Below are 21,790 nucleotides of genomic sequence, written 5' to 3' on the forward strand. Positions count from 1 at the left end.
ACCGGTATCCTGGCGCACCAGGGACTGCTCTTGCAAAGGCTGAACAAGAAAAAACGCAGTCAGAAGTCGCTAAGCGACGTTCCGAGCTCCGCAAAAACACAGCAAAAGCTGAACTAGACCGACTGGGTGTAAACAGCGTAGGGAAAAAGCGCAAGAGCTTCAGTCCACATTCCAGCGACTCTACAAGCACATACGGAAGCGACTCGGAGCAGGGCTCTAGAAATATGACCCGGCTCAAGCGCGTACGGAGGCCCACGTCGCGGCAAAGCACGCCGCATTATTTGACCGACAATTCGAATGATACGATGTCCCGTGTTCTTGCTCAGCATACGCAGAATACACCCGCACATCCCAGTCCTCTTGCACAAAATGCCAAGCTTCTTACTGAAGACATTTCCTCTTGATCTACGGAGTATGAAGCAGTGACTCCACAAAGCATCTCGTCACTTGTCCCTTGCTTTCTCCAACACGCCATGCTTCTTGTTCGCTTTCGCGAAGGATGCCGAGTTGCATGGAGCGCTTGAATACGTGCTCAATAACGCCTTGCAATTCGGATCCACTTTGCTTGAAGTCGGGTTGCTAAAAGTCAGCAATTTTCTTGTAGTATACACACCGCATTTATTTCCAGGAGCCACACACGCAGATTGTCTGGCATAATCGTGCTGTTATTTAATTTCTCGTATCCCACCAAGAGATCTACACCAAAAATCTCGAATGCATTTGGCCATAGTTGCCAGTGAACCGATGCTTCTCGTGCAACCGCTTCAAACGCTGTCCCAATAACGTCTGTGGCTAGCGCACGAACCTTTTCTAGGTGCGCCCTCGTCAGTGTGCCACAAACCTGATCCAAGCCCTCCGGTACACACATCGATGCATTTTCCAATGTCCGCCATAAAAAGACACTCGCAAGTTTTTCGGACCCGGCCAGCCGCTCCCCAAGACATGTATTGGATAAATGCCCTCCCAAATCGCACTCGTCATTTGGCTGGGTATATGGCATAGATGCAAAGAGCGCAAGCATATCATCGTGCAGATACACTTGTAAACCGCCAACACAAGTCACATAAGCGCGCAGATGAAACTTTCGTGGCGCCGAGTCCGGCCCAAGCGGGCGGACAAGAAGTGGTGCGCTAATGTAGTCTTGGATGACAAAATGGCGCAACTGGCTTGCATACACAGATAACGTGCTTAAGTCCGTTGTATCCTCATCCTCATCGCTCTCCTCTTCAAACTCTTCAAAGATCGACACTAGCTTTTCCAACGAGTTAAACAAGCGAATACCATTCGCCTGGTCTGCCATGCCTGGCTTGAGAATGAACCAACGTTTCTCAGCTTCTGGCATATCCACATTCGCCTCAAGTGCTTCGCGCAGGTCGTACAAGTCATCTGCTAAAAGCTCGTCAAGCTCATCAGCAAACTGAATTTCCAACGCCCAGGTTTGAGGTGCGACGGAAACCGTCTCGTTGCGCTTCACGCAAAACGTATGCAATGCTTGTGCAAGATAATGCTTACGAATAAGTGCCTTGCGGATAACATAGCTGCTACAAATTGCCTGGTTTCCATTTTCCAGCACGGTTTCGAACGGAAGCAAGTCGTAGTCGGCAACGTATGCATCCATGTTCTTAGGCGTTTCATCAGAATCTGACGGTGTCTGATCATCAGAGGGGATGCTCAATGTCCAGCCATATGGAATAAGCGCATTCTTCGCTCCTTGTGCTGCAGCATATTGCGTGTAAGGTGCACCTGGAAAGCATATCCACGCCGTTGGCATTGTGCATGAGACAGCGGCAGAGCATGCAATGTGTGTGGAGAGGTGTACACACCTCCATAATGACGTTTCCCGGGTGTGCGCACACTGCGTTGTTTCCCGTTTCTCTCATCATGGGCAGGGTCATCATCGAGGAGGTGGGCGATAGCCGCAATCTTATTCCATGTACGTGTACAGATTTATACCGTTTTCTAACGCGTAGCTTCAGTGGTTCTTCCCCATACCATTTTAGAGCGGCAAAACCCAGGATCGCTCTTGTACTTTAGTGACAGTACCGATATACTTGACAGTGGGGTTGCAGAGGAGCTGGAAAATCTTATGGGTTACGATATTTTTGCTGACGCTATGGGTCAGCGCTTACTCTCCATACGTGGCGAAGGTGTAAACGATGATGCGCTTTTTGTCGCGCAATTTCTCTTAAACGATGTGATGGATGAGCACCGGGCTTTACGTCCCGAGCCCAGCACGCGCAGCTGGGAGGATTATCCATTGGAGGCATCCGGGTCGCATGGAAACTCCTTCCTTAACCCACTCGAGAATTACGTACACATCCGGCATCCATTGGGGCCTCGCATGCGAGATACTCGCGTGACTTCATCGCCCGCTAATGTAAAATGGAGCTATCATATTCTTCCTGGCGGCTACGTTTCTGAAATTGTGGTCGTTCAAAATGATGAGAGCGTATCTGGCGAAGCGACAGACGATGTGGACGATATTGGGGAGGATGATTATTATCTTGACTGGCTTGGTGCTCAGCTGCATCGCTGTCAGGAAGGTGCGTCAAACTGGGTGATCGATTCCGTCCGGGACCCAAGCAGCGGCGAGATTACTTATACTCTGATGGAATCAAGTACGTTCGTGTCTAATTGCATGTAACATGAGCTAACCCAGCAGTGGAGACAACGCCTAAAACACTTCCTCTTTTAGAACCGCAAAGCGCGGTTTCTGAAGAGTTGCTGAGCACTTCGCCGAGCCAGCGACCTCGTAAAACGCGACGCACTCGTCACTCGTAGATAATTGTGCTGTTCACGGCCGTACGATTTATCTACTGTGCGAGATAAATATTACGACACCAGATTCACCATTTATGAAAATTTTAGCTATTGCTTTCTCTGCAGTCACTCATGTAGAGACAAGCACGCTTTATCTAGTGTTTTGCAGCGCAAAAGAGTTCCAAAGCGAAGGCGTTGCGTCCTGATGCGCTCAAATTGACACCGTGCAAGAGGGCAAATGTAGACGCAACGTCGCTTATATAATTCATTTTATTAGTCCAACACTGCTTTTGTCGCAAGTCTTTCGTCCTTGCGCGCATACGATGATTCAATATGACAATTGGTAGGACGTCCTCTTTTGTAGGGGAAATCACCCACAGTCAATCACTACGGCATAAGTTGAGCAAATGGACGATATCTGAATCTCCAAGCTATGATGCTGAGTGCCACAGTCCCGATGTTACTCAGGACTGGGAAGATGCATCTATGTTTATGGTAGAGCGGGATGAAGAGTTGGAACGCAGTAATAAGGAGAATGTATTAGACGAAGGAATGAAAGAAGCAGGTCTTGTGTTTAAAGTGAATTCACTCGAACATGGGCTCGATCGCACTATTGAAGAAGTGGATACGCCAGCGAGCGCTTGTGAATCTCCGTTAGCGCCTATCGAAACGCAACCGTTAGAAAGTAACGCGAAGGATATGCATGCAATAAATCTTCCTATTGCAATTGCTCCCAATGAGCAGCCTGCAACATTTAGTCGGCAAATGTACCATTTCTCCAAGACCAGTGCGGAGCACGAAGGGCGTACTGCCGCCTTGCTGGCAATGTACGACTCAGAGTTTTTGCGGGCAGCTCTACGTGCGTACATGGCACGGTTCCATTTTGCTGGCTACCCCTTGGATATGGCACTTCGACAGTTTTTGGCATTGGAGCACCTTCCTGTGGAGAGCCAACAAGTGGATCGCGTTTTGGACTCTTTTGCTTCTCGTTATGTTGCTTGCAATCCTGATGCATTGACCCACGATCAGGCGTACACACTTTCTTTTTCTATTATGCTGCTACACACGCATACATTTAACAAAAATGCCCGTACGACCATGACCAAGGCTGCTTTTGTGTCTTTGGCCAGCGAAACCGGTATTGAACGCATTGTCCTTGAATGCATTTACGATAACGTCACCTTGGTTGAATTTATTTATACCCGCACCGAAAGTGCCGCCTTATCCGCGCGAAAGCCTCGTTCGGTAGCAGTGCGCGAGCGCACCGCACTGTACAAACTTATCACCACGGGCAGCATACTTAATTTTCGGATTAGCGCAACATTCCCGTCCGTGCTTGAACAAAGCGTTACTTGTCTTTCGTCTTTCGAATGTGTGGATATTCTTCACGCTGCATGTATTGATGCTTCTGCATTGGCTTTGTATGAGCCAGTGCAGCGCACTCTTTTTTCAAGTCTCTTTTGGAACTCACGCAGCTTTCCCGAGCATCCGAGCTATATTGTGCGCATTCTAAAAAGTGGTATGGTTCGGTGTCGCGGTGTCAATGAAAATAACGAGAAAAGGGGCCTTCGCAGCCGCTGGCGCTCCTATGCAGTACTTTTAACAGGCTCTGCACTTCTTTGGTTCAAGGATGTCCGCATGCTCGATAGACTCGAAGCGGCGATAGTGGGGACTGATACCACAAAGCCTATTCCTTTTTGTCCTGACGAAATCACACCGCTGCGCAATACGTTATGTGTAAGCGATATGAGCGACTTATCCATGCTTCGCTTGCGCTCCGATGATTACTGGTACCTGCTCCAACCAGAACCCAGTGACAAGGAATTATTTACGTGGATGGATGGAATTAATTATATCGCTTCCTTGAGTAACGGCGGTGTAGTATGGGACGATGCAGCGCACATTTCGCTGCTTTCACCGTCGTTTATAAAAGGCAGTGTGTTGGACGTGTTGCTTCCAGGGCCCCTCGCCGAGCAAGAAAAACCTGTGTACGCTGCGTCGGTGGTCGAACCTTCTCAGATTCGTTCCACTTTGGCATTTTCGTTTGATTGCATTGTACACACTCTTGCACAGCATGAGGCACGGAAAGACGAACTAGAACGCACTTTTAAAGCAGAATCAGAGCATTTGTCGCGCCTTTGCATTCTCGTTCCACTTATGCGCACGACTAGAGAGAATGTGGAACAATCTTTGCGCCAATTGTTGCGTTCACTTCGCGCCATGCAGTTGGAACTCGCGTTTGTCATTTGTCGCGTAACGAGCATTGCGGGAGAAAAAGAGTCGCTGCAATCCATACTTCGAGATATATATGCGTAACTAGTTATACAAGGGACTATACTGTTTTTACACGTTTTGCGCGGGGTGTAGGCAGCTGCATAATCACATTGTGCGGTAAAATAGCGCGTAGCTCGTCTTCTGTGATATGCGTTGCATGTCTGCTTTCCATATGGCGTCGTAAGTCGTACAGGCGCGCAAAATGCTCTGTGCATGCACCCACACAAGATGATATTTGTGGCCAAGGGCATGGTAACATTTTGGCGCGCAATGCTCGTTTCGGTTGGTCATTGGGTGCGGTGCGCTCGAGTTTTGCAATGTTGGGGTGTGTTACTGTAACAGGTTCGGGTATAAGAGGGGTATCACCATGCAACCGTGCAATGTGTTGGCGCAAAAGGTGTCGATACCCGTACTGCTGCCCGCACGTATCGCACACAAACGGTTTTTCGCGACGATGCACACGTGTTAAATGAATCTTGAGCGCGTAGCGACTGCTAAAAAAACGATCGCATCCTTCCCACGTACACGGGAATGTGACCTTTTCAGCGCCCCTTTCTACGGGCGCCTCTTCATCGCTGCTGTAGATATCGTCATTGCCGGACGAATGCACTCGCATGTGCTTGCGCAAATTTTCTTTATTTGCAAACGTGCGACCGCAGCATTCGGGTTTGGGGCAGGTTGGCGGATGCCACTCACGAATATGCCGCTGCAATTCTGTCCAAGTGGAAAATGTACGAGGTGCAGAGTCTTCCGCATGTGGCAGTGCACACATGTACCTCGACATGTCGTGCACTCTGCTATGCTGCGTTCGCTTTGCGTTCGTTGGAAACCGTTTGCCGCAGCCAGTATGTTCACACACATAGGGGTTCATTATACGATCTTGAGAAACGTTTTCGTGTTGCAATGCTTCCCAATCCGCATGCGCTTGACGGATATGGAGTCGAAGATGCTTGCGCTTAAAAAAAAGGCGGCCACAATTCGGCTGGTCACACATGTATAACCCAGATACTGAAGTCTCCCCAAGTGACGTTCTGAGTTCTTCCTCTGTTATTCCCCGCGTAGCATCGTCGTCCATATGACAAGACACTGTGTGACGACGAAGATGCTGTGCTGTCCAAAATCGCTTGCCACAATTTGTATGCGAGCATAGGAACGGCTTTTGCTGCTCATCCATATGAGAGCGCATGTGTGCTGCCAAGTGTGTGGCGCGCATGTAAGATGCGTTGCATCCTTCATGCGTACATTTAAATGGGCGCTGCGAGGTTAAAAGTAGTCACAATTTTGCGTACCTCGCCTGTGTGCAAGCGCTGATGCTCGATGAGTCGCGCTTCTTTGCGGTACACTTTGCCGCACCCATCAATATCACATATCCATATTTTTTCAACAGGGTGCGCTGGGCTATTACCATTGGCCTCCGTGGAGGCCATTTGGGCTGCTTCACACCTTCGCAGGGAAGCTGCAATACCGAGAAAAAATTGGCTCCTACGCCTCCACAATCACGTGGCAACTTTTTTGTTCGCACTACGAGCGGCATATGTCTATGCACTGACTGTACTGACAAAAAGGCAGCTATCCTATTTTCGCTTTAATGAATGCTGCAGAAACGCTGAAATGAGTCAGATACAATAACGTACAAGTTCGCTTCAATCCGGCGCCCTGCAAAGAACCGCCCGGTCAATGCACTTCGCGCACGCTCTGCTTGCTCGGCATCGGCAAACGAAACAAACACTTCACCAGTAACACTCTCTTTATCCACAAACACACTGAGCACTTTACCAAAGTTTTCGCATTCGACTCTGATTTCCTCCTGAAGCTCTGGCGCCCAGTTCCCAGTTTCGCTGCAGGGTAAGTAGCTGCACCACAACGTACGTCGCAGGATCAAACATGTTTCTTAGGGCCAACGCACTGGTAGTAGCGCGTGGAATCGAGGAGGGGCGTACACTGTAGTCAGCACTGAGTCAAGCGCATACGTACGGTTCTTGTGACTGTGGATCGACCCGAGCAAGCTTTTCCATGAGTGCAAATTTCTTATCAGCAGGGTTCGTAGCATTGCGCGCTCCGCTGTCGTAATGTCTCATACTGTCCGTAGGTCGCGCGGGACCATTGGGAACGCGCGCATTAGATGTTCCTATGCGCAACGGGCGGCCAGCAAGCTCAAATCCATTGAGTTGCTCCATCGCAAGATGAGCCTGATCCTCACTCTTAAACTGCACAAAGGCAAATCCTTTACTTTTCCCGGTCATGTTGTCAAAGTACACTTCCACATCCTCAACTCCACCAAACGGCTCAAATACTGCGCGAACATGCTCCGATGCAATGTCAAAGTGCAAGTTGCCGACGTATAGACGCGCAGCTGGGTTCGAGTTCGGTGGAAAGCTACTCACATGGGTTTGCGGTTCATATGTTGGCAGTGCATATGATTGATGGGAAGCAGAGCTTGGCGCTGTTTCCAACGCAGGAATCTTTAGTGAGTGGAATGAGGCATGTGTGCGGGCCGCTTCCACGGGCTGCACAGCAATGGCCTTGCCAAACATTGTCTCACCCGTAAGCTGCAGCGCTTTGTGTGCCAAATTACCATCGTTTAATTCCACGTAGGCAGTGCCATTGCTGTTTCCCGTAGTGAAATCCACGTTGATATGCACGCTGGCCACTGCATTTTCGCCCAATTTTTCTTCGAAAAGTTCACCCAGATCGCGTTGTCCGACTGCGGCAGAAAGTCGTGAGCAAAAAACGGAACGTGATTCGTAACCAGTAGATGTCGACGTAACGGAGACGTTCGGGCTTCGACTCCTTCGTCGTGTGTACTCATTGCGGCGCCAATTGTCGTGTCCCCGCCCGTCGTCCATATTACTGCGACGATCGTAGCTGTAACGAGCACGCTCACCCTCATGCCCACCTCGCCTGCGCTCAGTACGTCCATATTGCAAATTTTGCTCCTCTGGCGACGCGTGTCCGGCAGAAAGTGGCCGCTGCCTTGAGTCCGCTGCACGCTGCCGAAGCTGCTCCTGAAGCTCTCGTTCACGCTCTTGGGCATTGGACGTCCCTCCATAAGCTGGAGCTGCATGTGGCATGCCACGCAGAGCCTCTTCGCGATCTGCGTACATGGTTTGGAAAGAGAAGTGTGTGACCAAAGTCGCACGTGATACTAAATTGTACAGCAAAAAAATGGACACGACGGGATTTGAACCCGCGACCTACCGCTAGTGCACTTGAAAGTGGATTGCAAAGCGGACGTGGTAACCACTCCACCACGCGCCCTATAATTATACAATCGGCTAGGATAAAAAGGTTATAAGTGACGCATTGTACACTACATTACATCCTCCTGTCCGCTGGGTGCGAACACGGCACAGCAAAATGCCCTTTTATCGGCTAATAGCAAGGATTGACCATCGTGCGACCAACAGAAATGCAATGCAGCAAAGTCCTCATTTGGTATTGCGATTGCCTCGGCGCTCTGCTCTGCTCCCATCTCTGATTTTGTAAGCGACCAAATATAAATGGCTTGCGATCCATTCGCCACGGCTAGCGAGCACGGCGAGCCAGGCCGCCAAGCTGTGCATGTAATCGGAGTAGCACACACAATCAAACCCAGTTGCTTGGGGCAAAAGTGTTTCCGTTCGAGCATTGGCGTAAAGTCGTAGAGCGCCACTACCGTCGGTGTGCATTCATTGCGTACTGCGAGAACATTGCCGTCTCGACTCCACTCCATCCATGCAATACCGTCGCATAGCACATCATCAGTCGGTTTTTTGATAGGTAACTCCACCGGGAGCTGGCACTGATCCATGGGCACAATCCCCTCGCGTGGCCAACGCTGCGGTTCCTGCCAGACAATGGTATTTGCCTTGTCGTGCTGTGAGGACGCAAAATTCGCCTGCGTCACGTTGAGTACACACGAAAACGACCAATCATCTCCGGAAAGTATGCGCACTATTTCATCGTACCCACCAAGCGCGAGGAAGAGGCTCGAGGGCTGCCACGCAACACACCGAATCCCTAAACCGCCGCTTGCAACTCGCGTCGTGGTAGATGTAGCAGCGCTGCGCCGTAAAGAAGAGGATAAACTGCTTTTGAATTGCTGTGTCTTGGGGATGCGGGCTGCACGCACAGCAACGCGTCGTGCTCCGCCAGGGCGGGGTGTATCGTTTTCCAACTTGGCCAGCGTCGATTGAGCTTGCGCGCTTTCTACTCCGGTTTTTATTAGCGCCTCCTCCGTGTCCGGCGACAGCGAGCACGTGGCAAGTAATGTGCCGCCGAGGGTATAAATGCATGCACGGTACTCAAGACAGTCGTCGTAGACCACCAAGTAGTTACTATCAGGACTCCAAGCAGCGCCATGGACAGCCGTGGTATGCAACTTGATCGTCCGTTTGCGATCGTACTGGACAGGGTCGTCCATGGTTGGCGCTTCTTTAGATTGTGGCGAGTACAAAACAAAGTAGTCATGCTCACCGCTCCGCTGCACCACACCAAAATGATCGGGCCATTTTGCGTTGGCATAGACATGTGGGACGACGATGCTAGGCACAGAGGTGAATGTTTGGTCGGCAAGAGAGTAAATCATCGCGTCAGAATTGTAATGTGCAAGCTGAAGCACCGCTGGGATACGCCACACAGGAACCCACATAGCCTTTTCCAACCCTTGCAGTCCTGCGTCCAAGCAAGCTACCCAGCCACGGTTATCGTCGGAGCCATCGGTTACTGTCGCGTCCGGGTCCAAAGGGAGAACATAGGACAAGGATTTACGGGCTGCATATGTATCAGTGTAGGAGCTCGCAAGAAGAAACAGTCCATCTTTTGACCATTCCAGCGCATTCACTGGTTCAGGAAGCTCCCACGACCGCACGACTTGCAGTGTACCTGTAACGCGAACAAACACACCATTTTGTTTGGGCTCACCCACATACGCAATAAACGTCGACCCAGGCGAAAACGAAATGCAACTCCATGACGCATGCTGATACGTCGACGTAAAGTCCATTGTCCCTACCGCTCTTACACTACGCGTAAATGCCCGTTTCAATTTGACGCGTACCACACAAAGTCTGTGCCGGTGTGTGTGTCGAGGTGTGTAAATGAAATCACTACGCGGCGAAGTCGCTCATTGGGCAGTGGGTGCTTTTGCGCAAGTCTGGCCAACGTGGACACTTGCACGTGTAACAAAGTGGGGCGTTTTTAGTCATAATACGGAGCGCTGCGCACGTTCATCCACCTAGCGGACGAAAGTGGTAGGGTAAGTCGCGCGCAGATCTTTGTATCCCACTTTCCTGTCCTCCTTGTAACTTGTTATATTTGGATAAACAAGGTGCAACACTTCAACTACGCGTCCACCATGATGAGTTTCGAGAATGACGCTGCTTTGCAAGCGGTATCCTACCCGTACGCACAGGATCGCAAACGCCGCAAAATACGCGTGGCAATCGTAACAGGTGCGTGTTTTTGCGAGGGGCAAAGGCTAATTAGCAGAAAACTTTTTACCTAAAGTGGACGGCGTTACGCGTACACTCGCGCGTTTGTTAGAACATCTCAATTTAGAGGGACACGAGGCACTAGTTCTCGGCCCCGACACACCGCTTACGGAGTACTCTGGCCACCCCGTCGTGGGCACGTTTGGCATCCCGCTGATTGTGTATCCTGGCCTAAAACTCAATTTTATGCGACTACGCTTTCTCCGCCGGATTCAACAGTTTCAGCCGGATGTAGTCCATTTTGTCGACCCTATCTGGCTCGGCGCTCAAATGATGTACGCTGTACGTCACATTTTGCCAGACGTACCGTTCGTGTCATCCTACCATACGAACTTGCCCACATATGCGTCGCTATTTGGTCTACCGTTTTTGGAAAACACTATGTGGAAACTGACCCGCGCATTGCACGACCAGTGCGAACTTGTATTTTGCCCGAGTCAGTCGACCCGACGAATGCTCGAAGGAAAGGGATTTTCCAACGTCGAAATTTGGGGCCGCGGTGTTGATACGGATCTGTTCACACCCGGTATGCGCGACGAGAATTTGCGCGCGAGCTGGGGCTGCAAGCCCAAGTCGTCCGCACTGCTCAACACTCTTCATACCCAAGCGGCCCATCGCGCGAAACAAATTGCGATAACAGATGCGTCACCGGAGGCCGAGGCATTTATCCGCACACCTGAGTCGCTGCCGACCGTGTCGCCGATACTCAGTCCGCCGCCAAGCTACGAAAGCCTTTCCGACCTGCCGCCTCTGCCCGGATTCACGCTTCCTCCTGCGTTATTGCCGCAAGGCCACAACCCTGTAACAGACGGCGAGAGCAAAGCGGTGATTTTGTATGTTGGGCGCATTAGCTGGGAGAAGAACATACGCTTGCTGGTTGAATCATTCCGTCTTTTGCCCGCCGCCGTGCGCAACAATTCTAAGCTTGTTATTGTCGGAGACGGTCCAGCGAGGGCGGACTTGACGCGTCTTTGTGCCAAGTACAAGCTGGATGCTGCATTTATGGGTCAGCAAAAGGGCAAGCGTCTTGCCTCCATGTTTGCGAGCAGCAGCATTTTTGCTTTCCCTTCTTTCACCGAGACATTTGGGCAGGTCGTCCTGGAGGCACTTGCTTCTGGCCTGCCTGTCGTCGGTCTTCACGCAGAAGGCATTTCTGACTTGGTGTGCCACGGCACGACAGGGCTCCTGCTCGATGTGAAACGCGTAATGAGCCAGCAGTCCTCTGCCGCGGGCTCAGGTGCTGCCAATGAGCGCGTATCTGCCAAAGGTAACAAAGTTTTCAGCTCCCCTGTTTCACCTAAGACGCAGCAGTGTGCGAGCAACAAGGCATGTGCCATCGCTGCCGGTAGCAATGTTAAGCCTGGCCTTGCCTCGCCAATACCGACGGTGAAGGAATTTGCCGCGGCCATGTCTGCTGGCTCGCGTTCCTTCCAGCAGTGTGCGCAGGTGTACAGCATTTTGCTGGAGCGCCTTATTCGCGACCGGACACTACGTGCGATGATGGGCCAACGCGCCCAGCAATTTGCGGTAAACAGGACCTGGTGGGATGCGATGGAGTCTCCGGTGCGTGGCTACGAACATGTCGTTTCGCACGTTGGCAAGCCGAATTTGACCGACCACGAGCTTGAAGCACTTAGGAATCAGCAGCGCAAGATTGCACCGCTGACCGGCCCGATCGTAAAGATGGTGATTGTTGCGTATCTCGTCTTCTTCCTCTACCTTTGGACCGTTTTGTTTTAAGAACTAGAAACCGATTCGTATTGCTTTGGAATGTTTGCGTTGCACTTGTATAAATAGATCTGTACTCCAATCTTTCCTATCACGCTATCCTACTTGCGCGGACCCTTTACATTCGCAAACACATCAAGCGCCGACGGCTCGCGCAGCGCTTCTTTGCTGTGGCGCTGCAAAGCGCGGCGCTTCTGCTCCTTTTCTTTTTGGTATTTCTCGCGAAGTGCAATGGTGTTGGCGTCAAGAACATTTTGCCGCTTCTTGCGCAAGTATCGCTTCACGGAGCTATTGCGCCCACGCGCTTTTCTCTCTCTCTCTCCTTTGCCCGCACGTTGCGCGCGAGACGTTTCGTGCGCAAGTGCATCCAAATCCACATCTGCCTCTGTCTCCATGCTGTCATCCAAATCTAAACGCTGCATCCGCGTAAGTCTGGCATAGGGCGTTCCGTCAGCGGCGCGCTTGGCGCCAGGAGCACGCGAGGCCTCAACGGGTTTGTCCGCGCGCGACGCACGCGTATTCAGCTGACCCATCAAGTCAGGGTCAATGGTAATCATATCCGGCTGAATCTTGTCCAAAAGGTCGTGCACTTCGCGCTCGCGACGGCGTACTTTGTTTTCGTAAGGATCGGCTTCGCTAGTGTCAAATGTCGGTTCTCCGGCACCAGGAATAATCAAGCTGGAAAAGCCGTCTGCGCGGCCCACGCCAAGCACGTCTTCGTACGGGCAGAACTTGACTTGAAGAGGCATTTGCTGGGGAAAATTGTGCGTGAGGTAAGGGCCAGGCGGCGCGTTGCCGAGCTTAGCGTGAGTATCATACAAGCTCGCATGCGTTCCCCATGCAATCGCAAGTAAGCCGCGCTGCGAGTATGCGACATCTGCGGGCGTCCGCCGCGTCACCCATTCACGTCGGGGCCCATGACCGAGCATGCGCATGTCCCATATCTTTACGTGGCCATCCAGACCCGAGGTTGCCATCTCGCGTCCACCGCCGCGAGTATCTACAGAGATACCCGTTACGGGGCCACGGTGAGCAAGCAGTTGCAGCGCCGCAGTAGGCATGTTGGGTGTCCACAGGCCAACGGTGCCATTGGCATGACCCAGTTGAATGACGGCTGTGAGTGGGTTTTGCGACATGGTCTGGCAAGCGCCCAGACCAGAGCGGTGCGATGCGACAATCTGCCCTGTTGATGTGTCCTGATATTTGAGATATCCTGCTTTTCCCACAGTTGCAAGAAGGAAGTGATAGGGTAAGAATTGCATGCGCTCGACTTCGATATGGTCCTTGAGCTTGTGAATCTCAATACCGTTTTGGTCGTAAATATAGGTATATTTTTTTTGCGCAGCCGCAAAAAAGGTTTGGTTGTGTAGCCAACAAACATCGCGCACCGTTTCCCGCACTTGGATCTCGCACGAAAGCTTTCCTGTCTGCCAGTCAAATGCGGCCAAATGACCTTTGCGCCCGCCGAGTAAGAGATGTCGGCCGTTTCTTGTGTAGTCGAGCCGGTACGGGCCAAGACTTGGGATGCCTTTCTGACCACCAAGCTGCAGCTCAAATCCTTTGCGTGCAGTCTCAATACCAATCTCTTCCTGGATCTGGGCTTGGGTCACGCGCGCCGTACGTTCCATTTCGTCATCAGCTTCTAGCATACCTGCATCTTCACCGGGAGCAGCGCCATGTAAGTATTCATCAGCAAGTTGGCTGTGCATTACTGCGCGTTTCTTAGCCATGTACTGTTTCGAAAGTTCGGAGCGCAGTTTTTTGTCGCGAATATTAGAAAGCGTTTTTGGTGGACGCATCCCGAGCGTATCCTCGGGCGTCGACTGCTGGAGCGACACAGGAATACGGGTCGACTGTGCAATACTATCTAACTGTTGTTTTAATGCCGCATCTGAGTGCTTGACACTGCCGTGGCGCTTGCTCCCCGTCATGGTGTGAACGTAAAAAAGTGCTGCAAGGCGTCGATGCGGAAAAAAAGTTGATCACACGTGGAGGTCTGTTCACACAAAAAAGGTGACCGAGACCCGATTCGAACGGATAACCTTCTGGAGACTCCACTGTAAGGAAATATTCCTTATATGCTGGAATCAGACGCGCTACCGTTGCGCCACTCAGCCAGGTGCATCAATTATGATTAAAATGCGTAGTTATATAGTAGTAGACCAAGACAAAAAGACTATGCGTAATGTGCATGGTAGTCATACTGGCTAAAGAATTTCCGCGCGTCTGTCGTCTCTTGATCGCGTTTCGCTCCGCGTTTAATGCCCTGCTTTCGCTCTTTTTTCTCGCGCAATGCACGATCTTCGCGCAACCATCCAAGCGCAAGTTTCAAAAGCGACACCTCGTGCGCTGTCCCTGCTTTGCTCTCGGCCACGAGGTTTTGCGGAAGCGCTTGCAAAATGGTTTCGGGCATCCCTGCGTAAACTTTCAGCGGCCACGGAAGAGATGTGTCTGTGGTGGTACGTCCCAATTGAATATGTATTATATCGGTAGGAAAATCGTGGATCCCGTCAAAAATGTGTGTTGCGTCTGGTGTCAGTATCTAACACACATACAAATAATAGTAGCATTGCGCACATTGCTTTCCTCTTTAAGAAAGTCTAGCAGATCGCAGCGCACCTGCACGTCAAGGTCCACCGTAACTTCATCGAGTAGTAGCAAATCCCACGGCTCCATCAGCCCCATGCAAAGCTGCACTCGTCTTCGTTCTCCATCACTAATCGCATGCATATGCCAGGACAAATCGATATCCAGCAAATCCAACAGCCGATCGCGGCGCTCCTTGAAGCGGAATCCACCAAGCGAGTTCAAAAAATCTTCCACGGATATATCGCCACGCACTACAGGGTTCATAGCCCACTCAGTACCAAGATATGTCACCCCACGCGGCCGACTACGGAATACATCCATCCCAAATACTTGGATATCGGTATCGCACAGCCTTTTTCCCGCCATAAGTCGCAACAAGGTACTTTTCCCTGCGCCATTTGCGCCGATCAGCAATGTGCGCGAGCCGCGCTTCAGATTCAATGTGCATCCATCCAAAGCACTTCCTAACCCATGCGCAAATTGATAGCGCAGATCCTTTACGCTCACGGCTGGCACGTCGCCCGACATCAAGGAGAAAGCACGAAGTACGCTTACGTAAATATTCAGGATGCTGGATATGAGGTAGCTATGGGCCACAAAAAAAGGGCGCTCTGTACAGAATAACGTCAAATGAAACACGAGCAATCACGATGGTGACTGGGGTGCATTTTGTACCAAGCTTTTGCGCTTGTTTTTGGCCATTTCTTTCTTAAGGGTGGGTCCATCCATGGGTTTCAGCAGTTCAAATGCGCAAAGCAGATCCTCTGATACGCTCATCACTGCGCCAAAGTTGTCAAACTCGCCGCAGTAGTTAGGTGCGCTAAACACGGTGACGAGAGTACGCTCATTCCAAAATTCATACCCGTCTTCCACAACCATATGAGCGCGACAGATCAGATCAAAGTCGTACTGTACAAGAAAGTGCTGAATGACCGCTTTCCCGAAGCAGTAGCTCACTCCGCGCTCATTATCCTCCCAGTCCAGCGCCGTATCACTGGGGTCGCTCCAGAGCAGGTCATTGAGCAGCCCATAATCGGGCACACCCGTGGGACGCTCGATGCGCCGTATATCGTCCATGCTCGAGAGGGACGGGGAGAGGCCCCCATGAACGCAAAATATTTTGGATGCCACAATGGCAGCAATGGGTAACGTATTGAACACATCCACAAACGTCTTCCAAATTTTGATATTTAAGCGGCGTTTGCATTCGTCGTAGAAGCCATACACACGCGTCACATTTGCGCATTCGTGATTCCCACGCAAAAGAAAGAAGTTTTCTGGGTACTTGATCTTGTAGCAAAGCAAGAGCAGAATCGTTTCTAGCGACTGCTTTCCACGGTCCACATAGTCGCCAAGGAACAGATAGTTAGATGTGGGCGGAAAACCGCACATGTCAAATAGACGCAGCAGATCCTGGTATTGTCCATGCGTATCACCCACAATTTTTACGGGTGGACTCAGCTCAATCAATGTGGGCTGGCTTAGAAAGACTTCGCGCGCGGCCTGGCAGACGGCCATAATTTCAGGAATCTTTAGCGCGGGTTTCGGCATCTTGGATGCATAGCCCGCATCCAAGAGACGCAAGATCATATCGTCAATATCAAATGTTTTCACACCGTCAGCGCTCGTAAGACTTGCAGAGATCGGCGAAGCGCCGGAAAAAGACCCCGATTGTCCAGGGGAGCTCCCAAAATGGCTGCTGGGGTGTGGGCTGTGTGGGCTGCGAGCATCTGGCGTAAGCATCGCGCTGGAGTGGCCAGACGACATTGCACTTGCAGAGATCGGCTGCGTTCCCCTATGACCCGTGCCCTCTTTGCCATCAAGCTCCCCTTTTTCGCTGCTGCGAGACTTGGTACTGGCGCCCGGCTCGTTGAGCACCGGGACGCCGCGTGTACTTGGCACATCGTCTCCATCATGCTGTGTTACTGAAGAAAAGCTCTCTGAGCTCTTTGCACTCGCCGTGTCGGGTAGATCATCCGCGTCATGGCCGCGGCTTTTGGAGCGCCGCGACACGCCGCTCATCATCTTGCCAAAGGAGCGCAGCATCGTTGAATATGGCTACTGCAGCCAAAGGTATACGAGTAGTTTGCGTGTATCTGACCCTGACAATGCACTCTTCCGCGCACGCACAACGAAAGGCAGGGATTGGCGAAAGGCACGGCAGCAAGGAGAACTGGTGCTGCGTGACTAACGCAGCGGCGCAGCGCCGGCTCGTTCCGTCTGCACATAAAAATTCAACTGGCCAATCAAATTTAATATACTATCTGGCGCCTAAGCATGACAAATATTCAGTGCTGGTACCCCACACCAACATTGAGCGCTATGTGCCCCAGAATCTGTCGCCCATTTGACCGCAGCCTGGGGTGATGGCAAATACGACGCGGTCTTTGGCCGCGTCGGTGACTGCGTCGCCTTGCAGGGGCTGTTCGTTCTGCGTTGCGGGCCACACGAATCGCTGCAGTCCCGGATCGATGCCGGCAGTGACAATCGTCACCTTTGGAAATGCGTACTGCAGCGCCCATACGCCGCCTTTTGCAGAGACGAGCAGAGAAAGAATGATGATGTGATCTTCAGGTACACCGTGATCGAGCAGAACACGCACGGCCATGAATACGGAAGCGCCAGTGCCAATCTGTGCTTCTGTCAGTAGCACGTAGGAATTCTCCGCACTGCTGCGTACGCGCAGAAATTCAGGCAGCGAGACAGTATAGAGTAACGGGCGGTAGTTGCTATCCGAGCTTTGGATGAGCAAGGATCCTAGCGCCAATGCGGGCAATGCGCGACGGAGTGGCTTCTCTAGGATCTCGCCCGAGCGCAGGACAGACACTGCGCAAATGTGCTGCACGTCCAGTTCCAGCCCGTCATACTCGCCGCCTGTGGAAAGCTGTACCGTGCGCGTGCGGTATGGAAGCCTGCACATCGCCGCCTCTACCACCATGCTTCCCACGCGCTTGCATGCGCTTGAAAACACACCCGAGTGCGTGTTGAGATCGTGCATCGTGGTCAACAGGCCCGCCAGTTGGGCAGTTTGTGGAAGCACAGACACATTTGGGGGAAGCGGAAGCGTCTGCTCAACGTGTTTAAGCTGGATTGGCGGCGGAGGCAGTGGCGGCGACTCTCGCTCGACGAGATGCGCAGGGGCACCACTTTCTGTCGTGCCTATCAAGACGCGGTGCGTGGGGTATCTGCTCGCTTCCCAGGCAATGTCTGTCGATAATTGTGCGCTCATTGGAAATTTCGGCGTGAACTTGAGATGCTTGGCAATATGCTGGCTGATGACTTCGATCGCGACGCCATTGTTGGAACCTGGAACAATGATGTCCGCATACCGCGCCAAAGGGCCGACAAACGTGTCAAAGGATGGCTTGACAAAACGAAGATACTGGTCCAACACGCCTTCCACAGACCGGCCCCTGTCCACAATATCGCGGCGAATTCGTCGTGCAAGCATGATGTCGGGATCGGTTTGCACAAAAATTTTCAGATCGAGCATTGCGCGCAATGCGGGGTCATGAAGCGCGAAGATGCCCTCGAGCACGATTACTGCCTGTCCATACAGATACGTGGACTCTGTGGTGCGCTGATGGTGCGTGAAGCTGTACACGGGAATGTTCGCTGCGCGCGACCTTTTGAGCTCAGAGATGCAGTGGACCAGCAGCTCCTGGTCGATCGCGCTGGGGTGGTCAAAGTCAAATTGCCCCTTGTAAGCAAGCTCCGTCTGTTCGAGGGTTAGAGGCCGGTAGAATGCGTCCTGGCTCACGATGGCCACCCAAGGCACGTGTGGCAGTTGGTGCAAAATTTCTTTGGCAATGGATGTCTTGCCGCTCGCACTTCCGCCTGCTACTCCAACAAGATACTAGGAATTAGTTTATAGAGAGGCACGTACTGGTGAAATAGGAATACCGTCTGCATTGTACCACTGCTCTCGTCCAGCGCCTGCAATAACGGTACTGTAGGTTAGCAATGTCTTAACGTACGTTTTGCTATACGACCGATGGGGCTCTGCATCCGAAGGCACAGCAGCGCTTGTCCCCTGCGTCCCTGAATTACCTGTGCTTCGCGCTTCTGCATTGCGCAGGCCGTGTGCCGGGGCCGATTCATGAATGTTTTCGCCTTGCGAATCGGAGCGCTGGAGCATGGCGCTAAGGAAACCGTGCGTAAAGTGGAGGTGTTATTCGATATGCACAAGCTTGCCATGCTATCAAACTACTATTCGCAAGATCAAGCTCGGACTATATATTTGGAATATTGATGCTGTAATGCCTTTAGCTCAGCAGCCTTGCGTCGCTTGCGTTCCATGCGCTCAATCGCCAATTCTTCGAGTGCCAACTTTACACGGCGCTTGACAACTTCGGTCTTGCGTGTACGTTTACCTCCCTGCCAAATCAGAATGCCTGCAATGGCATTGCAGGATAAAGAGCAGCTAATAATGGTCGCGGTAAGAGCCGTTGGCCTGTGATGGTAGGGAATCCCCCATGTAACACCACCGAGCGTGGCTTGCAAAATGGAATGCGAGTCCAACAAGATCACAATTGCCATCATAATCCGAAGCGGAAATGGCCAGTGCGTCGAGGTCTCACAGTACCGGTAAAACGTGTGTGAGGCATGGAACATGCGCTGCTGGTGCTGGAGCATCGCCTGCTCTGTCGGGCTGAGCATGCTTACTTCGCCTGTATCCTTGGATACCATGGATTTGATAGATGGCGCGCGTTGAAGTCGCTGTTTTTGCAGCGCTTCTGGTGCTGTACGCACTGCTCCTGGCTGGCCTGGTATCGGTCCAAACAAATTTTCCACGCCGTACACCTCTGGAGCATATCCTCCCTGTGCATGCTTTACACCAATCGCTTGCAAATATTTACTTGGATCGCGCAATTCCTTGCGATTGTCCCCTTCTGGCGCCTCATCCGCGTCCGGAGAACCATGCAGCAGCTTCTGGATGCGGCTATCCGAGTACCGTGGCAGCTCATTCTCATTCTCCAGCTTGGGCAAATTCAGCAGCTTGCGGCGCTTATACGTCACAAAGTGGTAGTGCGCAATGTAAGCCATCCTGTAGGTATCCACAGCACGGAACGGGGCAAAGCCCAATCCCACCGCGGCAAAGAGAGCACAAAGGACCTGATCGCAAATTTCGATCCAGTACCGTTGATGCGCCTCGTCGCCTAATACGACCCAGCGCAAGACGAGAAGGAAAATCAACATGCCCCAGCCGGTGATAAGGAGGCCGTATGTGGTCAGAATGAAGCCCATGGGAGTTCGAATAAAATTTAAAAACCCTTTGAGCGCACGTTTCGTCTTAGACTTGTTGGTAAGCAAGTATCGTATATGGTGCTCCAGCTCCTTGCGCTCCTCTTCGTCCATGTCCCACCACTTGTCCGTGTGCGGGTCCATAAAGTCTTCCAAGTCCTCCTCCATCTGCGCCTCGGACTCAATCAGCGGTTTGTCTGTGGAAAACCCAGTGGAGTCCAAGGTTTGTTGGTGGTGCAGAGGCTCGCCCATCATACGGTCCATCGTCGAATCGGTGATAGATATGTCGCCGAGTAAGCTAGCGCGCCGATACTTGTTGACAATCTCGGCATGGCGGAGCCCATCTTGCATGTCTGCATTCGAGCTGTGAATAGAGCTTTCCCGCTGTGTGCGATGCAAGTTGTCCGAGTTCCAATCGTTCGACTGCTCCTCGGCACCAAGTGTCGCATACGGATTTTGGCCTGGAAAGCCCAATGGGGATGTTTCGGTGGGACTTACTTCTGGGGCATAATTGCTGGATACAACGCGGTCAATATGTAACGTGGGGCGCCGGTTGTATATCCAGGGTATATGAGGGATCATGACACTGTTCCCGTAGTCCTGCAGCGCATTGAAGACAGTGACTGCTGGGTCCAACACATCAAGGTAGTCCACCATCTGGTCCGAGTGCATGTGGCGCATTCCTTCGCGCTTCGCCTCTTCTTCTGCACTGGAGAGCCAGGTGCTTGGATGCATGATCGAAAATCCTTCGCGCGTGTTGCTTTCGTCTATCGTAGTGCCAGCTTCGGGCGTTTGCGCCTCGTTTTGATCCGTATTGGCCCCTCCTGACCACATCGAAGCGAGTTTGGGTTTCATGGACGATGCAGCATCTTTAAACTGGGACAAAAAAGAGCCGGGAATATCCCGACGATCTACCGAGGAGCCTCTGGACCTTAAACCAGAGTTTTGCTGCGGCATCTCTTTGGGTGATAAACCCTGGGTGAAGGTGCTGCTGGACATCCGTTTGCCAAGTATGGGACTGGACGAGGTGTGCTCCACAAAAAGCACCGGTGGCACGGGCTGTAATGGGTGCTCGTGCGGTTCTATCGCAGTGAAATCCGCCACTTCAAAAGGCCTGTGCAAAATAGAGGGGCCCGCGTACGTATTTACACCTTGGAAAACGGGTGCAGGGAGAAGCGCAGCCTCATCCCGATCGCGGCGCTGAAGCACGTCGGAGCTCGTATCCATGGGACCTGCCACGGCAAACTCGTCCGACTCAGAGCGCCCAGAGCGTGAAAAGAAGCGGCGCCCCAAGTTAAATCGTGATCCGCTGCGCAAATCAGGCGGGGTTTCCAAGTCCTCGGTGTACGCATCGAGTATCCCGCCAACGCTATTCGCCCTCCCTCGCTCTCGCGGCACTTCAAGCTGTTGATTCGACGCTGTCCCTAGTATTCGGCTTCCTGAATAGGATCGATTCCGTCGCTCGGACGTCTTTCTCGTGGATGCGTTGGCATCGCTTGGTTGCTGTCGAGACTGTGCGAAGGGGGTGTGGCTGCGTTGAAGCCGCACAGTCGGCGGCGGCGGTAACACCTTTTCAGATTTACTCATTCTAGTTGTTTCACACGCTTGAACTGTGGAAATATGACATTAAGCTTTCATCGTTCTACGCTGCAACAGAGACCCTTACGCGGAGGCGATCGACGGGAGGACAAAAGACACAAACGCATCTAAGCCATGCAGCAGCC

The 21,790-nt window shown here is 52.0% G+C and overlaps 10 protein-coding genes and 2 non-coding genes across 12 annotated transcripts; 2 read left to right on the top strand and 10 right to left on the bottom strand.

Annotated features, from left to right (window-relative positions):
• Positions 1 to 586: 586 nt before the first annotated feature.
• Positions 587 to 1,771, bottom strand: PBY1 (putative tubulin--tyrosine ligase pby1; the record flags this gene model as incomplete). Its single annotated transcript, XM_056205374.1, has 1 exon — positions 587 to 1,771. The coding sequence occupies one exon, from the start codon at positions 1,769 to 1,771 to the stop codon at positions 587 to 589; it is 1,185 nt and encodes a 394-aa protein (XP_056061349.1).
• Positions 1,772 to 1,881: 110 nt separating this feature from the next.
• Positions 1,882 to 5,076, top strand: MVES1_000515 (uncharacterized protein; the record flags this gene model as incomplete). The annotated part of the gene is made up of 4 exons (XM_056205375.1): positions 1,882 to 1,933; positions 1,977 to 2,618; positions 2,663 to 2,777; positions 3,213 to 5,076. 4 exons carry the CDS (start codon positions 1,882 to 1,884, stop codon positions 5,074 to 5,076), a joined length of 2,673 nt encoding a protein of 890 aa, XP_056061350.1.
• A 1,543-nt stretch (positions 5,077 to 6,619) lies between these two features.
• On the bottom strand, positions 6,620 to 8,138 carry rsd1 (Phosphatidylinositol-3-phosphatase SAC1; the record flags this gene model as incomplete). Its single annotated transcript, XM_056205376.1, has 3 exons — positions 6,620 to 6,872; positions 6,904 to 6,975; positions 7,009 to 8,138. The coding sequence occupies 3 exons, from the start codon at positions 8,136 to 8,138 to the stop codon at positions 6,620 to 6,622; spliced, it is 1,455 nt and encodes a 484-aa protein (XP_056061351.1).
• Positions 8,139 to 8,200: 62 nt separating this feature from the next.
• MVES1_000517 lies at positions 8,201 to 8,292 on the bottom strand. The gene has a single exon. It is a non-coding gene; the product is annotated as a tRNA-Ala (tRNA).
• A 52-nt stretch (positions 8,293 to 8,344) lies between these two features.
• Positions 8,345 to 10,018, bottom strand: MVES1_000518 (uncharacterized protein; the record flags this gene model as incomplete). Its single annotated transcript, XM_056205377.1, has 1 exon — positions 8,345 to 10,018. One exon carries the CDS (start codon positions 10,016 to 10,018, stop codon positions 8,345 to 8,347), a length of 1,674 nt encoding a protein of 557 aa, XP_056061352.1.
• Positions 10,019 to 10,369: 351 nt separating this feature from the next.
• On the top strand, positions 10,370 to 12,245 carry MVES1_000519 (uncharacterized protein; the record flags this gene model as incomplete). The annotated part of the gene is made up of 2 exons (XM_056205378.1): positions 10,370 to 10,466; positions 10,504 to 12,245. 2 exons carry the CDS (start codon positions 10,370 to 10,372, stop codon positions 12,243 to 12,245), a joined length of 1,839 nt encoding a protein of 612 aa, XP_056061353.1.
• An 89-nt stretch (positions 12,246 to 12,334) lies between these two features.
• utp7 (putative U3 small nucleolar RNA-associated protein 7) lies at positions 12,335 to 14,164 on the bottom strand (the record flags this gene model as incomplete). Its single annotated transcript, XM_056205379.1, has 1 exon — positions 12,335 to 14,164. The coding sequence occupies one exon, from the start codon at positions 14,162 to 14,164 to the stop codon at positions 12,335 to 12,337; it is 1,830 nt and encodes a 609-aa protein (XP_056061354.1).
• An 83-nt stretch (positions 14,165 to 14,247) lies between these two features.
• On the bottom strand, positions 14,248 to 14,350 carry MVES1_000521. The gene has a single exon. It is a non-coding gene; the product is annotated as a tRNA-Trp (tRNA).
• Positions 14,351 to 14,409: 59 nt separating this feature from the next.
• CAF16 (CCR4-NOT regulatory complex component) lies at positions 14,410 to 15,350 on the bottom strand (the record flags this gene model as incomplete). The annotated part of the gene is made up of 2 exons (XM_056205380.1): positions 14,410 to 14,762; positions 14,789 to 15,350. The coding sequence occupies 2 exons, from the start codon at positions 15,348 to 15,350 to the stop codon at positions 14,410 to 14,412; spliced, it is 915 nt and encodes a 304-aa protein (XP_056061355.1).
• A 117-nt stretch (positions 15,351 to 15,467) lies between these two features.
• On the bottom strand, positions 15,468 to 16,868 carry pzh1 (protein-serine/threonine phosphatase; the record flags this gene model as incomplete). Its single annotated transcript, XM_056205381.1, has 1 exon — positions 15,468 to 16,868. The coding sequence occupies one exon, from the start codon at positions 16,866 to 16,868 to the stop codon at positions 15,468 to 15,470; it is 1,401 nt and encodes a 466-aa protein (XP_056061356.1).
• A 274-nt stretch (positions 16,869 to 17,142) lies between these two features.
• URK1 (uridine/cytidine kinase) lies at positions 17,143 to 18,734 on the bottom strand (the record flags this gene model as incomplete). Its single annotated transcript, XM_056205382.1, has 2 exons — positions 17,143 to 18,678; positions 18,726 to 18,734. The coding sequence occupies 2 exons, from the start codon at positions 18,732 to 18,734 to the stop codon at positions 17,143 to 17,145; spliced, it is 1,545 nt and encodes a 514-aa protein (XP_056061357.1).
• Positions 18,735 to 19,043: 309 nt separating this feature from the next.
• On the bottom strand, positions 19,044 to 21,772 carry MVES1_000525 (uncharacterized protein; the record flags this gene model as incomplete). The annotated part of the gene is made up of 2 exons (XM_056205383.1): positions 19,044 to 21,484; positions 21,769 to 21,772. The coding sequence occupies 2 exons, from the start codon at positions 21,770 to 21,772 to the stop codon at positions 19,044 to 19,046; spliced, it is 2,445 nt and encodes an 814-aa protein (XP_056061358.1).
• Positions 21,773 to 21,790: the final 18 nt, after the last annotated feature.

The sequence above is a fragment of the Malassezia vespertilionis genome, chromosome 1 (assembly GCF_029542925.1).
Source record: "Malassezia vespertilionis chromosome 1, complete sequence".
In the NCBI taxonomy this organism is placed as follows: Eukaryota; Fungi; Basidiomycota; class Malasseziomycetes; order Malasseziales; family Malasseziaceae; genus Malassezia; species Malassezia vespertilionis.